The 17,364-nt window shown below is 47.1% G+C and overlaps 1 protein-coding gene across 1 annotated transcript in view; it reads right to left on the bottom strand.

The window, feature by feature from the left end:
• Nucleotides 1–6,221: 6,221 nt before the first annotated feature.
• Nucleotides 6,222–17,364, bottom strand: part of CD151 (CD151 molecule (Raph blood group)) — a 31,011-nt gene continuing 19,868 nt past the window's right edge. The window contains exons 5-9 of the mRNA XM_065682674.1: nt 13,241–13,315; nt 10,702–10,806; nt 9,653–9,808; nt 7,362–7,448; nt 6,222–6,579 (exon numbers count right to left, since the gene is read on the bottom strand). Of these exons, the coding sequence (XP_065538746.1) occupies nt 6,520–6,579; nt 7,362–7,448; nt 9,653–9,808; nt 10,702–10,806; nt 13,241–13,315 (483 nt within the window). The 3' untranslated portion in view covers nt 6,222–6,519. The remainder of the gene's footprint in view (nt 6,580–7,361; nt 7,449–9,652; nt 9,809–10,701; nt 10,807–13,240; nt 13,316–17,364) is intronic.

The following is a 17,364-nucleotide window of genomic DNA, read 5'->3' as shown; positions in this document are numbered from 1 at the left end:
GTCACATTTAAACAGGACAAGATTTAATTTAGATAAATATAAAATGGTGCCTGACAATGCTCAGCATGTAGGAGAGAAATAACATGCAAGAGGAGCTGTAAGAGCTGGGTGTGGAGGGACATGCTTTCAGGTATCATTTTGCAGTGATATTAGCTGTTATTCTGGCTGGGGGAACTGAGCTGGTATCCTCTAGCAGTGGAGATAGCAGTTGCAGTCCTAATCCCAAAACCACAGCCTGGTGCCTCACATCTCAGGCCATCACTGCTTAACACTGCATCCCAGAATGGGCAGCAAGAAATCAAACAACCTGTTCTACACCAGTGTGTAAAACAGCCTGGGAAAACAACTTGTCAGTAAGGACTGCTTGGGAGGCTTAAAAGGTGATTAAACAGGCAGCTGTCCCAGGAACGTCCCTGTTCTCCAGGAAAGGGGAGGCTTTGACTGTAATTAAAATATATTCTATGAGCACATGAGCAGCACAGGCAGATCTCTGCATGGACACCCCACACCGGGAGTCCCCCAGCACTCATCACATACTTGCCATGTAAGTGTGGATGAAACATTTGCCTCAGTTTCTCCTGTAAACCAAAGCAAGAGGCTTAAGCTTAAGCTTTTTTGTACTGCCCTGCATTCCCCAGAGGGAGATGGCTGCGCACTGATGCAGGCACCTGCTTCCTGCCTGCATCAGTGAGGTGCCATTAGACATAAGTCTATTTATTTACAGCCAGTGGCAGGTAGGACACACAGCTGAATGTTAAGGGGGCACTGCTACATTAAAGAGAAAGCCATTTGCTGTGTGGTACAACAATTCCCCTTGGTTCCTCATTAATCCAGGGCTGAGAAGCCCATTAGAAGAGGGGAGGCTGAGGTTGTGACTTCTGGCAGGTTGGGAGCACCCCTGGCTCCCTACGAGGGGAGAAGATGACCTTTACTGGGAAGAGAGAGGGGACTGTGACTCTGGAAAGAAGAGCACATTTCTGTGGTGGCAGGTTTCTGGGCTAAAGGGGTTCCAGCATTTCTCAGCAAAGTAAGAAATACAAACTTCACCTGTAAAAGTTCCTGCAGGCAGTGGAAACCCTCCAGCATGGCAGGAGGAGACACACAGGTACAGTTAAATGCACACACACATATGGCCAAAGTCATGAAGAGTCACTCCACACTCTCTGCACCCCAGGGTCAATGCCTGGTTTGGGCTGGCCTCTAACCACAGAGGGGTGCAGGGGGCTCAGTGTGACCCTCATGCTCCCAGGCAGCTGCTGTAAACGTGCTACAGCCATCAGAGCCACCTCCAGGACTGCAAGGGGGAGGGCTGGGTTTTGCTGTCCAACAGGGGGACACAGCAGCCACTGGCAGGATCAGGCCCTGCTGGGACACTGGGCTTTCTCTACACTCTGTGTAGGCAGAAACTGCTTCCCCCTTGTCAGTTTGCTACTTAAAAAAAAGAAGCCTGGAAATGCCTGACGCTCACCAGCTCTTTTTCTGCAGGCAGGAACAGTAATCAGAAGGCAGAAAGCTGCTGATCCTGATGGCCTTAAGAGTGTGCAGTATCCTTTTGCTAGTGCAGGCAGCCAAGAAAGCAATAGGAACAGCTTCCTGTGCAGGGAGTAAGAGGACTTCAAAACCCCAGCGTGCCTGATGATCTGCTGTGATGGAATGAGTCACTGCATGAATTTGGTGAGCACGAGCATCTCTGCTGTTCATGTGATTATAGCTCATTTGAGAGCATCATGCCCTCTCCCACCAAGGAATTTGCCATTTCTAGATGCACCACATGAATCCGCTCCCTGTTGCCTCCTTGGCCGGCTGAGCAGTGCCCCTGGCGCGATCACCACCTCTCCTCCTGACCAGGCTTTAGCACAGAGCAGCAGCACGCAGACACACACCTCTGGCAGTAGCAGCTCACGAGGCCAGCAGCCCAAAGAGCAGCTCTTTAATGGCACAGGAGCCAGCCCAGGACCCCACAGCAAAACCTGTCACACCAGGAGCAGCTGTTGGTCTCTGCTCACATGCGCCCATGCCCCACTTCAGCACCAGCACTGCCCAAGGCATCTCATGTCACTGCTCGGTGCAGAGTGGCAACAAGCAGCACAGGGCACCTGGCATCTTCTCCCAGGGGTGCACACACACACACACGTACACATGGAAACCTGCAGAGGTTTCATGGCAGGAAAGGAGAGCACGTTCGCCTTTGCCATTTCCTAAGCACAGTGCATTAGTCGTATCTTGCCAGGGAGGAGAGTATCACTGTCTGCTCCTTGTCTTTCTCTCCATTGCTGCAGCCCTGCTCAGTCCCAGCACAGCAGGAAAACCAGGACATTACAACCACCACTGAAGGGAGATTTTATAAATGGTGAAAGAAAGAGGCACTAAGGCCTCCCTGACGGGAAAATTCCTCCCAATTAAACGTCAGGAGGAGCAGAAAGGGCATGTCTGTGAACTGGTTTGGGTTAGAAGTCACCGGTGCAGGGGAGCACAAAATACTTGCGTCTTGTTTGAAACTGCAGCAACAAGATGACCACCCCAAAGCTGTACCCTTGCAGATACTATTTCCTGCCACATCAGTTTTCCCTTTTATTCCTGGTCAAATTGCACTGACCACCCAAGCACCCCAAGAGAGCAGACCACCAGCTGAGCTAATTGCTGCAAAGGGCAATTAGCATACCCCACATCTCCAGGTACAGAGTGGAAGAAATCTGCACTCTTGCCTGAGAAAAGCGGCAGCACCCAGAGGCTGTGTGGCCCATGGGGATGCTGTAAGGCAGTAATTGCACCCTAATCACAGACACTGCAGAAGCAGCAGATTAAAACAAGAGAAATAGCTTTTAAGCAATTGCTTCATGCTAAAAGACACTGTGCTACAGACTTCACAGACACCACTCCATGACAGTCTCACATAAGGGGAACTAATTTCCTTTTAGGAGTGGGAAAGGGTGACTGGAGCCACTCAGCACCCCTAATGACACAAAGTGGAATAGGACGAGGCACGAGGAGAGGAGTTGTGGGCATTTCTCTTTATGATGTGGCAAAACAACTGTGGTGGCACAACAGCTGTTTGGAACACCCTGTTAACAGAGCCACCCATGCCACTTTCTGTGCTGCTGCTGCAAGCACAGGACCCCAGCCCACCCCACGCCTCCGGTCCTACCTTGGTGAACACCCCTCCAGGATAAGCCCTCCTGGCTTAATTCATGTTCCACCTTCAACTCACATCTCCTGAAATAGAGCAGCCAGAGCCACACATAGGTCTGAGGATCAGGCCTCTTAAATGGGCACCACCCCATCCCTGTCTTACCCAGTGTATCCCAGCAATGCACCTGCCCTCCCCACTGGAGCAGTGGCACTGGCTCATCAAACTGCTACTGAGCCACCCTGGTCTGTCCCCTTCGTATATGTCCATATTTGTGGGTTTTTTAGCAGAAGTCCCTGCTCTGAGCCAAGATCAAGCCCTCAGCCTCAGTCTTGCACGACCAGTGCCTTGCTGCAGCATGAAAATCAGGCATGTTGCTGGGGCTGGAAGGAGAGACCTTCCTTTCTAGGCAAGGGAACACCAGAGCGTCTTGTACTGCATTTCCCTAGGGCTTGGTGACTCCATGGCCCCGCTGCCGACAGAGCCAACCAAGCAGCTTGGACTCACTTAAATTACAAGAGTTGAAGTCACAGCGCACTGTGCTGAGCCCCGAGAGCCACCGAGTGGCCATGCCCATTAGCTGCAAGCAGACGTTTTCATAAGGCCAGATACAGGCGGGTCTGAAACTGGTAATGTGTAACTTTCAACCCTAAATCCTACAGGGTAAGAAAAAGGGCACACACCTGCTTTCTTTTTGACATGTCTGTGATGCAAGACAGACAAGCTACTCTAGAGCACATAGAACAAATACCGCACACACCCCATTATCCCACAGTAACAAGAGGCAACACCACTGCAGTAGCCCACCTCTGTCTTTAAAGGCAAGGCAGAAAGGGGAAAGATTTCCACTACCTTCAGGGTAAGTGGAAGCAGGTATGGGAGAGCACAGTAAAGCTCTGAGCCAATTTATACCCCCAGCTGATCTTAAGCAGGCTTGACTGCTAATCAGGCAGCAGCTGGGTCAGCAAGGAGAATGGAAGTTACCTGGTGACAAAGGCCTTGCTCTGTTTGCTTCAGCACTTTGCACGTGATAAGAAAGTGCAGCCTGTGTGGCAAAGCTAAGAGAGGTCACTAATCATCCCAGTGGACGCAGTGAGGTGTACCACAGACCCTGAAGCAGTGCTGGGAGCACACACCTCCACGCACAGACCACAGCTGACGTGCAGTACCTGGTAACCTGAAGTTGTGCAACTTCAGCTCTCAGCGTGCCACAGGCAGGAGCAGTCTGCAGCACCCTGCTGCAGCACACCGCAACCAGGCTGGCAAGATCAGTGACACAGAACAAGATTCTTCCCCAGCTTTCTTCTCAGCCTGGTCCTTCAGACCAGGATCTGAGGAATCCATATAACCCACCCAGCTCATGGTACCCCTTTGCTTTTGGTACACAGAGTAAGTACAGAATCTTAAGCTTTATTTTTCTATTGGCCAGCAACATAAACTGGTTAAAAAAAAAAAAACCAACCAGCAATGAATATTATTACACAGAGAAAAAGTATAAAACAACTCAATGGACAACTTAACTGCTCATATCTCATACTTCCTGGCCTCTCCCAACCCTGTACAATGTATGTGAAGGGAATGGGCGAAGGCAGCTGTGAAGATATGCTTAAGAAACTAGAAATATTGCCTCAAGCAACATGCTCAATGTTTTCCTCTTAGTTAGTAGTCAATACTTATCAGGAACTTGATTATAAAACAAGAAATAATTTAGAGTTTTCTCCTTTAGATCATTATACAATAATTTAGATTTCTTTCTCCTCTTTCCTTCTGCTGTGGAACCAAGGATACGCATCAGTTCTTCCACCTCTCTTTCTGCATTTGTTGAGGATTCTTTCATGGGGCTGATGATGGGGGAGTTTCAGATTGACCTGCTCTGAATTTTAACTTGTCACCCTTTAGTGTTAGTTCAATATCTCTGCTCTGTGAACTAAAAACCCCACGATGCTGCAAGACCCTTTAGGCATCTGGATGATTTTGCTCATGTTAGCTGCCTGCTGCCAAGAGTCAGGGCTCAGCCAGTACCACTAAAAGGCCAGGCCATTTATAAAAGGGCTTGTCTTCACTGCTTAGAAACTCCAAAGCCCCACAGCTCTTTCTGCTTCGTGGGTTAAAATGAAGGTGAGGGCAAGACAAGAGGCACACAAGATCCTGTGACATGCTAAGACCCTGTTGGCATCATGATGGCACCAAGTCCATGGCAGTGGTGATGACTATGTCCTGTAGGTACCCAGAATCCCAGTGCAGAGAGAATAATTAGTTAAAATCTATTAACAGACAGATAACCCAGCACTGCAAATTTACCAAGTACACTGGGGCAAGTGGCTGATGTCAACTCTCCTGACCTTGTCAGCAGTGACCGGTCAAGTTGGCTTCCAGATCCCATTAAAGCCAGAAGACCCTCAACTGATTAGTGAGCTTTTTGGAGGCTGATAAAACATATGCATACATTAATTTCCTGCACAAGAGAGACAAGCCTGGAAGCTTTAATCAGAAAAATCAAGCCAAGGGCATCTCTCCACATTTAAGAGATGTGAGAATGTGTTTCCACTAACTGAACAGGCCGAAGGTAGCAATATATGCCAGCTCCAGAAACAGACTAGTTCTTCACCAAACCTCAGCAGGGGATAGGTAGGAGGAAAGAGAAGTTCTCTCACTCACACTGGAAGCCACTCAATAAAACAGACTAGACCCAAAAGAATTCGACAGCAGTCCATCATCTTAGCTTCAGAATCGGTAGGAGGCAAAAGGCCTCTCGTGACTCTTAATGGCACTGTGCTGGGGGAAGCTTCAAGGAAGAGGAGGAAGGATTGCTGAGAAATCCTAAGGCACCCACATCTTGGCAACACCAGTCATGACAAGATTTCAACTGCACCAAGTTGTGCTCCCAGTCAGGAGGAAGAGTAGCTCCTGCCCCAAGCAACCAGGCAGGCATCTTCTCAGGTGGAGAACAGCTGAGGAAGCTTAGGAGGAGGGAGAGAAATCTTCCATGTATGGACACTCAGCTCTGGCTCCAGCTCAGCACAGAAACATCATCTGTCCTCACAGTCAATGGCTGGTGCTGCTGAGCCACTTCTCAGAGAGCAAACCATTCTTGCTTCATAGCTGTTATCAAGGCACTGTTTTGCTAAAGCTTCTAGCAGAAGATCCACAGCTCTTTTGTTTCTTGATAGTGAAGAGGACCAGCTGAACTCCTAGCTGCCTTCTACATGACAAGGAGGGTAACTTTCCCCCAAAGGGGCAGGTAAGGCGCTGCGTGGTTTGAAAGGCATTTAATTACAGAGCCAGTCCTCAGGTTACAGACACTTCTGTAGTGGTGGTGGTGGAGGAGAGTGATCAGGTTGGCAGGCACTAAGGGAAGAGGCAGAGGGGGAGCAACAGAGTTCCCGCAGCTACTAATATGGTTCTGACTTTAAACTCTTGTACAAGCAGCAGGTGAAAATCATCCCAAAGATCTACGGGGTGTAAAGAGAAGAGAGAAATGCATGAAAAAACAGCATGGATGCACTGAAGCTTGCAAGCTAACAGTCTGGACCCAGCAAATAGCTCCTGCATGGGGATACCGCATTCCAGTTTGCAATAAATAGCGGAGATAACACAATTTGTGCCAATCCTCAAAATTAATCACCAGCAGCTTCTCTGGGGTGTAATGTGGCTACTTGCCAGAACAAAGGGGAAGATGAGGAACTCCCAGAGAGACATCTGCATTTGGAAGAATATCCTGTGCCTTGCCTTCTAAAATGGGAGGGAGAGACATCCATATCCTACCTCTTTATTTGTCATCCTCTCCCAAATCCTTTGCAGGCACACAATGCCATTCTTCAGTAGGACACAGCCGAGGGAGAAATTCTGGATGGCTTAAAATAATCCTAATGAACCAGGGTAGGGAACTCCAGACCGGCCTTCCAGATGCATGGGCAATCACGGCACATCCCCGCAAGAGGTCTCCCTCAGGCTGCCAAACCACCTGCCATGGGCAGCACTGCCTTTCCCACAACCCTGGAGCAGAAGTCTCTTCCCCCTTGCCCAGCTGCACTCTGTCATCAGAAGCAAATTTTACAGACCAGCAGAAGAGGCTTTTGCTTTGAAGCCAGTGAGTCCTCGGGTACCGAAGTTCTTGGCAACTTTTTCTTGCCACTCAGGGAAGAGCCTAAAATCTCGTTTTTTTCCATCCCTGAGCTTGCGGGTTCCTTTAACTTCTGCCCGGCACCCCCAAAACTCCACTCAGCCTTTTTACCTGCACGCAAGCAATGCTGATCCCCACTGCCCCGATAATTTTCAGATGCTCTTGAATGAAGTTTTCCAGCTTGGTAATGCAACCGCTCTGCAGGGTGAAAGGAGGGACATGGAAAATCAGCCTCATTTTAACCTCTTGTTCACTTTAATCCAATGGTTGCAACCCTTGAAGCCAATGCTACAAAAAGCTGCCTGTGAGCAGGCGCTTACCCCGACATCACTGGAAAAGCTGCATCATGTTTTGTATTGCTTTGGACCTACTGGCTCAGGAGCTGTTGAACAAACCCAAGACAGCTGCTAGCTGAGCAGGAGAAATGCAGAACTGGTCACAACACACAGAGGGAGCGTGTCATTTTTTCCCTGCGAGATATGTGGAGAAAGGTTCCCTCATTCACTGCCCAGCACATGCCTGGAGAAGGTATTTACTCTCATCAGGCCAAAAGGCCACGGAAATGCAGCTAAGTGGGTCCAGTACCAAGAACTCTTAACGTGGCAGGAGCATTTGAAGAATAAATTCCTCCCACTGCTATTTATGACAGCAGTTCATTTCAGTGTGAATTTGGAAAGCCAGCCTCTGCCTGCCTCTGCCCTGCAAGCGCATCCTTGGCTGGCTGCATGACCTTTCCCTCCCTGTTCCAGGCCCATTTTTGTTGTCGTAAGGCACAAATAAATCAGTAAAAGCATTCTCTGTGTTTGCTGGGGGGTTTGTTTGGGTTTGGTTTTTAAAATTTTAATTTTGGAAGAGTGTCCTTTAAATAATTAAGCTGTTCACTCTATCGAGGGAGGTTTTCCATGGTAACTTCAAGGGGATTTACTGCACAGATTTACTACTGCTACCCTGCAAGGGTGCTGGTGTCCCTCATGCTCCAGGAGTTTACAGTGAACACAGACACCTAACATGCATGCAGGCAGAGGGAAAAAGTGAGCACATGACCATTCAGGTAGGGATGGCAAAAGCCTCACTGGATGGCCAGCCCCAGCTGCCTTGATATGAAGCAGTTACTCCTGTTCCTTCATCTGAACCTTTTATGGTTTTTCTTCCCCAAAGGCACTAAAATCCTATCTGAACTCTGACCGAGACCTCATATCATGATATGCAGCATCTCAGAACTGGGCAGCTGCCTCCAGCTTCATGCAGCACAGAAAGGGGATGGGAATTGCCAGCCCTGCCCCTCAAATGGCCCCACTCTCAGAAACACCTCATCATCCCTTGGACTCTTTTCTGCAATTCCTCACTGTGTCTTGTCTGGAAGGCACAAACATTACAGTTTCTTCCTGAAAAGCAAAACTCCAGCCAAGCAGCAGGGCATAAGAGCAGCTTTGGTAGATCAGAAAGACTGAGCTTCATTCCCTATTCATTCCACAAAGACAGATGATTAGTTTCCTTTTAGCTGTTCGTTACTTAGCTTAATGCAAATGGTATTCACACTTCTCTTCCAAGTCTTGCTCAAAGCACAGACTGTGAGAAGAAATACCTGGTCTGAAGGTGCCACCTCTTTATCCACAGCCTTCCTTAACTGTCGGGGAGATAGGAACAAGGAAAAAGCTCAAATTTCTGCTCCCCAGGCTCAGTACAACCAGCCAAGGTGATGGTTTCACTGAGACAAAAAAGGTCCATGCTACCCCATAGAGAGTACCACAGTAAGCAACTTATAGCTAGGTGACAGGACTGGAGGATGACAAAATAAACAAAAGAACTTTCACCAGCCTTATGTAAACTGGATAAATAAATGGCCCGAGAACTACATGTTTGCTTACTCAGCTAGGCTGGGATTCAATTTGCTTCTTCTACAATACAGACAAGCCACTCTGTCTGAACTCCAGACTTCTTTTCAAACTGCAGCCCACTGCAACTGGTCTAATTTGTCTGCTCTGGGGCCCTCTTTCTTTCCTGTACGCTGTTTCTTCATGCTGTAGGTCAAACCACATTATATCAAATCAAAGACCAGAAGTATCTCCATTTGCACCTCACAGTAATTTCAGTAACAGGCAGCTAACAAATGCAGGGCTCACATCCAAAGTCTCTTGTCAGAATCAAAACTTCTCCCATTTCCCCCTATCACCAGCATACTCTGGAGTAGCAAATACAACTTACTCTTTTTCTCTATATCAACATATAATAGCCCAGATGGCTGAATTCTCAACTAGAGAAATGAACTCTGCTTTCCAGGGGAATCCTACTGACTTTGAAACCTACTGACACTTTGCAGCAATAATCTAGCACCCTCACTCCCTGCCCACCTCCTTTACGTTCTTTGTGACAAGCAGCTCTGAAGCCCTTTTGCTCCTTACCTCCTTGTAGATGTTGGAAGGATGGTCTCTTCGGCCACATAGGTCGGTTATCGTCTTACAGCAGCTGTCTGGGACTTTCCGTCCACTGGCCTCTGGAGATTTGATCCACAGGCTGTCAGCCCAGTCTGTGTAGTTATTGCTTCCACAGCACTTGAACTGCAGGCACACAAAGCAAAGGCTGAGCCTGCAAGCACTGCAACCTCCTTCTCACTCCAGCCTCCCACACCAAGCCCTGGGATTCACCTTCATTCACAGAGAGAATCCAGCTATCCCATAGGCTTTTTTTTTAGGCTACTATAATTATTAGTGACTTTTAAAGAGTCCCTAAGTGGCCACTAAATACCAGCTTCATCCCATCTTCCAGCAGCTGTTGACTTTTGGTTACTGCTGGGATTAACTGTGATCAGAGCACACCTGCAGCTGCCTCAGTTTTTAACCACTGGACTGGAGAGTGTTAATGGTGGTAACAGGGCAATTTTAATTATCAGTATTACAACTAACTGAGTAGATGCAGTACAAATGCACCTGCTATGGCAGTATGTGTATAGTAGGCCCCATGCTTTGAAAGTGCCTGTGCACAAGGGTCCTTTCTGTGGGAAAGCCTGTCAGAACTGCAGCAGCCCTAACCTGAACCACCTCTGAGCCAGGCAAATTAGCAGCAGCAGCAGGAATGCTCTTCTTTCATTACATCTTGGTCTCTAGGGTACTGAGTAGCTTAATGAAAAATGTCAGCAATTTCTCTAAGGTTTGAAGTGGGAAGTAGAAACAGCTGTCAGAGTGACTTGGCAGCTCCAGTTCACTCTGGGAGCAATTCAGATGTTGTTTCCCCAGTGCTACCGGGCATCAAATTCAGAGATCACACCACGCAATTCTGTCAGTTGCACGGCCCAAGCCTTGTACCCACCCAACCTTGTCTTGAATCAGAAGCAGCAGAAGCAGTAGCATACAGAAGAAACACTTGTATGTTGGATGCCAAGAGCCCACAATGCCTTTTGCGTGTTTGATCTTAAGCCCTGCAATTAATTCTCCCTGCTTTTAAAGATACCTACTTCCTGCTGCAATTTGTCTACTGCACTGGTAACACTTTCTTCTCCCTCCTTCCGGTACTTCTGGGTCATGGTGTTCTTCAAATTTTGCTTCAGTTCCATGCTCAGCTGAATGGAAGAGATAAGTGGGATAAAATCACAAGGCAAACTCACCCCTCACAGCAACCCAGAGCCCTGCATACATTTTGTTGCCTTTGCTCCAACAGGAAAGCAAAGAGCCTAGTGGAAGCTATGGCTTCCTCCAAGATCATCCTCCAAGGTTGTACTGGACAGGCTTATTTCCAAGCAATTACAGATTATGCCTCCATTTAGTAACTGGAAGGAAGTGCCTCAGGACCAAATTTCACCCTGTATTACACATCACCATGTGGTTCTTAACCTTGAATATATAAGATTGCCAAACCATGCCTGCATCAAAAGAGAATACAAAACTGCCTGCTTAAATATGAATATGCCTATGAGACCATGTGCATTCTTTGCTCTCTGAAGCCTGTGACAGAATACTAAAAACCAAATCACTCTGTCCAGGAGCAGTAAGAAGTCCTGGGCATGCTGGACTGAAGCTCTATAGTCTGAATAGCTCTTGTATCAGCATCAAAAAGGATGCTACAGGAGGGAATCAAGTGTGCAATTGCAAAACTACTGCAAGGCCTTTCTTGATAAGAGAGACAAAGTCTGATTTTGCAAGTACAAAATTTCTGAAAGCATCATCATAAACCACTGGCATGTCCAGGTGACTGGATTCAGCCATTTACTCCTGTGTAGGCTCTTTTAACATAGCTGAATTCTTCTCACCCATCTTGGTGACAGCCAAAAAGTGCCAAAGAGCCACATCTGTTTTGTCATCCTGGTTCATACAGCAATACTGCTTTAGTCCAACACCTGTGAAATTCTAAGTTTCCTATACCAATAAATAACATCAGCATGCATTTTAGACAGTCAATGAATGAAACAGGTGTGTAGCCTCTCTATGTACCTTTTATTCTACAAAGTAGTAAATGAGAAGTCAAGCATCTGGTTATGTTGAACTGTGCAGAATACAGTCTGCAGTTTATTCTCCCTTTGAAACACTGCTTTTTCCAACCCCATGTGTCAAATGGGGACAACACCTACCTCACAGAGATGACATAAGGCTTCAGTTAGTAGTATTTGCAAAGTGCTTTGAGATTCTGGACTGGGAAGCTCTACAGAAGTGCAAATGACTTAGTGTAATAAAAAGAAAGGAAAAGGTTCAGCAGCTGGAAGGCACAGGCAAATAAAGAGGAGAGTCCATTAGCAGGATTGTTACTTGGGAGAAAAGCCGTTACCTGCGGGCTCACGGGGAAGAACTGCAGCATGGAACAGAGATAAAACATAAAAAATAGTTTAGATACACGTGCATAAGCCTTAGAGACCAAAGCAAGGGCTGAAATAAAAATGGAGGCAAACAGAGCAAGCAGCCTGCAACCAGGACAGAAGGGGGATTCATCAGCAAGAGAGCAGAGGGACGTGCAGTTACTGATCAGAGATGCCCCCAGGTGATCTAAAGCACTCAAGGGTACAGCTCTAAATATGTTGTCCCTTATTTCAACCTAAGGATCAGCTTATCTTCATCCACTGTCATACATGAACCTCTTGCCTTTGCACAGATGGATGGACAGACCCTGGTTTCTCACCATGCCTGCCAGGATTGGTCTTTCCCTGTTAAATATGCACATGCCTATCACTGATCTCTTTTGGCAGGAGTCAGCACAGTTCTTTGGCTCCTCACAAACTGCCAGTGCCCATCTTAGAGAGGCCAAGCACAGAAAGCCCAAGAGAAAAAGGAACAGCAAAGAATCCCGGCACTGAAGCCATCAAGTTGGGTTGTTCAGCTGCTTTTCGGAAAGTCATTACCATTCCCAGTCAATTCCCAGACATTGCAGGTTGTCTGTGCCTTGGTGGTTAAATTCCCTTTGAAAACAAAGCAATGACTTAAGTCTCTGCAACTGCAAAAAGTGCCAAGCTAGAACTGCAGCAGCTGGGAGCCTGTGCTGTTCTCCAGTCCCTCAGCTGGGCTACTAAGTAAAGACCTCGAAAACTTCTTGACCTGAAAGGACCTCTCAGCTGGACCATTCATTATCTCTGCCAGTTCAAAAGTACAGCAGCTTGTTTGCTGGATGCAGCAGGAACTGTTCCTATGTCCTGAATATACTAAGTGGCACTAACATAATTTCAGCTGCTTGCAGTATGCCTTAAAGGGCCTTAGGAGAGTTCCTAAATTGACACAGAGTCAAAAATTGTCTTGTATAAGGCTCTGCAGAAAAGCATCAGAAAAGCAGGCACAAAGGTGAACCACAGGAAAGAGCTGAGCAGCCTCTCTACAGCAACCACCACCACTTTGTCGAAACCAGTATATAATCCAAGGGCTTCTGTATGAGGAGGGGAGTGAGTACAGACAGGAGAAAAGCTGAACCACAACCAAACCCTTGGTCCCAAGCCTCCAAGCCCAATTCTGGCTCAAGAAATGGGATGATAATCAGCTGTCTTCTGTCCCTGATTTGAGTCTCTTAAGTCCACTCACCTGTTGGTAGTAGATATAGGCCAGAATTCCAGCAATGATCTCCAGGAGGAAGATGCACAGCAACAATATGAAGTACTGTAAAATAATGGGAAAAGCAGAACATTAAAACAGGATATAAGGAGATGCTGAGAATCAGCTTTTCCTTAACTGGCAAAATGCACGATTGTCCTCATTGATGCTTTTCTGCAGCAGTATACAAAGGCAGGGGCTGGCATTAAGACCTGAACAGCTAGGAAAGAAGCAATTCCACAGGTTAAAAAAACAACAAACTGACCACAGGATAACTGAAGACAAGCAGCAGCAAGCATAAGTTTAACTCACAGAGCCAGAGGGATGTAGAAAATGGAAAAGTGCAGGCAATCGAGATAAGATCACTGGACAAAAGAAAGTGGTTCTTGGATAACCTGACGACTATACTCAGTCTCATAGAAAACATCTGACTCTGACATCAATATGTTTTAAAAAAATTACACTTTCGCTTGTTTCGATATTTTTAGGGCATTTTACCTATTTAGTAAGAAGCAGTGTATATTATAATGATGATTTGAAGCAACAAAGGTCCAATTTCATCAAGGATATAGCTAAGCATAAACCATAGATTTATGTTCCCAGAGACTTCTGTGGGGCTCAGCCACAGGCTGAAGGGCACTATCGAAGTGGATGGACTTTAGCACACTCGGGACTGTGACTATATGTTCTGCTGAACTAGGATCTAGGGGAAAAAGCTCAGCATCTCAAAGCAATGTAAGAAGAGCTCTTAGAAAATTAAGATGAGAACATGACTATTTCTTAAAAGGGCTTAATGGCAGTGAAATGAAAAGCCATGTACCCTGCTTACTAGAAGGAAAATCAAAGGGACAGTACAGAAAACTGGGAGTATTGTTCCTACACACAAACAGGGAGGAAAGCCAAACCATGGGTGCTAGATTTCAACGACTGGGCAGGCCTGAAGACAGAGGGCGATGTGGCACTTCCCCCTTAGGGTAAAAGAGAGCTTTTTAAGGAGAACCGCTGTCCTGAAACACAGCCCCTGCCTTGCTCCTCATCAGGAATGGACAGTTTCTTTACAGATCCAGGCTGTTTTAAGACTGTTGTTAAACTGATCTCTCTGTAGATAAAGCTGAAGAGACACCAGTTCCAGCCATAACAAGAACCTCATGTTAAGTCCCTGTAAGAGGTGACCTCCCCAGGACAGAACAAACAGAATAGTTCCTATTTTCTGTTTTACCCCAACTTTAGGAAAGAGCTGTTCCCAAGGGATGAAGCAAACAGATCCCTGCAAATGTAAGTGGACATCAAACTGTCTCTCTTTGGCACAAAGAAGGACAGCAAAGGCCTGGATACAGCAAGCTGACCTACACAGCACAGATGCCCTCCGTTGCTCAACTGTAACGCTCCTACTATGCATCCTCCTTCACTAGGTGTTTCCAAGCCCCTTTGCAGAAGTAAAACGACACAAACACTCAGGCTTCCTCTTTCACCCTGCTGGGATTCAGCAGCTGCGAAGGATGGACAGCTGGGTTTTATCTGCAGACTGGGCTTTAATCTAAGCACACAATCTCAGGCATTCACTCCCAACCCCACACTCTCCCCCGCAGCCAAACACTGACCATCTCTGCAGATGCCTGTACAAGGTACCCATTCATACCAGGGGAATGAGTCACCCAGTGGAGTGTGGGATAGCTGAAGGCTGGTCTCAACACTCACACTCACAGGAGGTTGAAAGGGGGCATGATCAGCATGCCTTGACACAAAGGCTGGCTTTCTTTTGTTGGGACCTAGTTATACCCTAACTGCTCTGACATCATTCCTCTGCCAAGGAGGGGGCAGGAGGGTGGCAGGTTGCTGACAACAACCAATGAACTGGAAAGTTTATTTATTTTTCCCTGCTCTGTGTCATCATGTCAGGGGCATTCAGGTAGAGCTGAGCTGTGTCACCACAGCTCAGCTCACTGTGCTGGCTTACAGTGGATACAAACACGTACCCAACAGACCTTAACAAATTTGAGTCACAAGGCCCTTGTGAAACTTTCTAAGGGAGGTTAGTGCCTCGGCCACCCATGAATCCAGCCTGTCTCTGCTGATACACTGCATTATTAACCTTATCTCTGTCTCATCGTTCCCTCGGGGCTACTTCCAGGTATGGTGCTGACATAGGGAAGCAGAGGCTTTCACTCTGGACACACACAGAGCACAGGGCTGCTCCCCTTGCTCTTCATCAGGAGTTGCAGGGCTTTCTTAGAGGTCTGCTCTGGGAGGAGTAAGCCTGCTCTGGCATGGAGCTGCAGGGACATGCTCCACTCACTTCCCAAGAGGCTGCAGAAGAAGTCAGAAACGTGGGATCACCCAAAAGCCTGTAGTAGACACATGCTTGGGCGGGTTCTGAGCAACATTCACTCTTACTCTGGATCCCAGCCAGAGTCAGGGCAATCTGATGTCTCCTCAAGATCTACATAGCTCAGGTTTCTTCCATCCACCTTCAAGAATTTGAGTGAAGCACCAAGCTTTGGTCTGTTTTCTGTGATTAACACAAAGAATGCTTCAACCCACCTATTATCCAAATCACTCTCTGGAGTGCTCTTTCTACTACCTGAAGAAGAGACATGTAGCAGCTATACTCATAAGTCAGCAATCACACCCCAGTGAGAGGGCTCCAGGCTGAAATGCAGCCAGAACACAAACCATAACCAATGGATGTTCCCTTCTCCCTATCCAAGGTAGCAGCTAACTAGAAGTGGCAGCATGAGGGGCCAATCCTGAAGAAAGCCACCTTCTTTATGTGCAAGGTCTTTATTTGATGGGTCCTTTCCCAAAGACTCTTGCTTGCATATTTCTGTGTATGAAAACATGAACCTTGACTGAAGCACAATATAATAGTGGTTTGTGTGCTTGTAAAGAACTGGATTGCAGCATCACAGCCAGCCAGGCTGCAGAGACACTGCCATGCCTGCTCATGCAGCCAGAGAAACTCCACATTCACTGCCCAAACCTCAGCAGATGACCTGGCTAAGGAGGGACAGGGAAGGCAAATAAGCAATGACACAAAAAGTAGCACGGCTGTGAGTGATCAGCAATTAAAAACTATAAAAAACCTTGAAGTGGGCCTATAAAACTCAGATAGAAAGGCAGCAAAAAAATTCACAGCTTCCCAAGCCTTCAACAGAAAAACAAATTAAAAACCAGATATGCATTTTACAAACAGCACCCAAAGCTTTCAGTAACTAAGGCACCAAAAAGGCACAGGGGAGAGCAGAGAGTGCTGCTTACAGGGTTCCCTCCCATATTCATGTGGGCCTCTGGTACAGACTGAAACTGGGGAAGGCTGACACAGACCCTGAGGCACTGACTGTGAAACTGTCACATTACTGTCTGAGCTCAGAGCTGGCAAAGGCCCCCAGCCAGGCTCACCCAGCCCTGGCAAGCACAGTCCTAGCTCTTGTGCAGATTAGTCACCAGCAGCCAAAGCAGAGCACAAGCAAGAAGAGATAATAGGCCTGTCACAACCAGCCACTCTAAAAGGATGCATGGTGTAAGGAGACAGAGTGACCTTTTCTTCCCAAGAGACAATTATTAGTTTTCTGTGGCAGAATAACAAAGAAAACCCCACCAGATTTTCATCTGTAGCTTCTGGCTGAGGCAAGAAGACAAAGGGAGATCTCTTTGGCATGGAGAGTAAGTGAAACAAGGCCAAAACAGACCACTACAGACCAGGAGTCTAATGAACAAGCATCAGTAGTGCACTCACTGAATCCTCCTCTGTGTTTTATTTTCCCTTCTTGGCTCTACTCTTCCTTTCATACGGATTACCAGGCTTTCAAAGCAGTGGTACAAGCATCAAGCTTGCTCATGACTCCTGTTTCTGCTCCTCTATTCAAACCAAAGTGGGAAAATAGGACAGTCGGGTGAATGAACACTTGCAAAAGAAGGAGCTGATCAAGAGTTGTTGAGGTACCTTTTTCTCTATCTGTGAAAGTAAAGAGCCACTGATAGTTACTTCAGTCACTGCGCTCACTTTAGCCCCAAAACTAAAAATGTCTGCTGCTACACTGAGATTTAAAGGGAGATTTAGAGGGAGGAAGCAGAAAAGAAATCCTAGGGCTGGTCAAAATCTTCAGTGTAGGTGG

This window comes from Lathamus discolor, chromosome 6 (genome assembly GCF_037157495.1).
Source record: "Lathamus discolor isolate bLatDis1 chromosome 6, bLatDis1.hap1, whole genome shotgun sequence".
Classification (NCBI taxonomy): Eukaryota; Metazoa; Chordata; class Aves; order Psittaciformes; family Psittacidae; genus Lathamus; species Lathamus discolor.
Note: the sequence above shows the minus strand (reverse complement) of the source record. Positions and strands in the feature narration are given on the sequence as shown.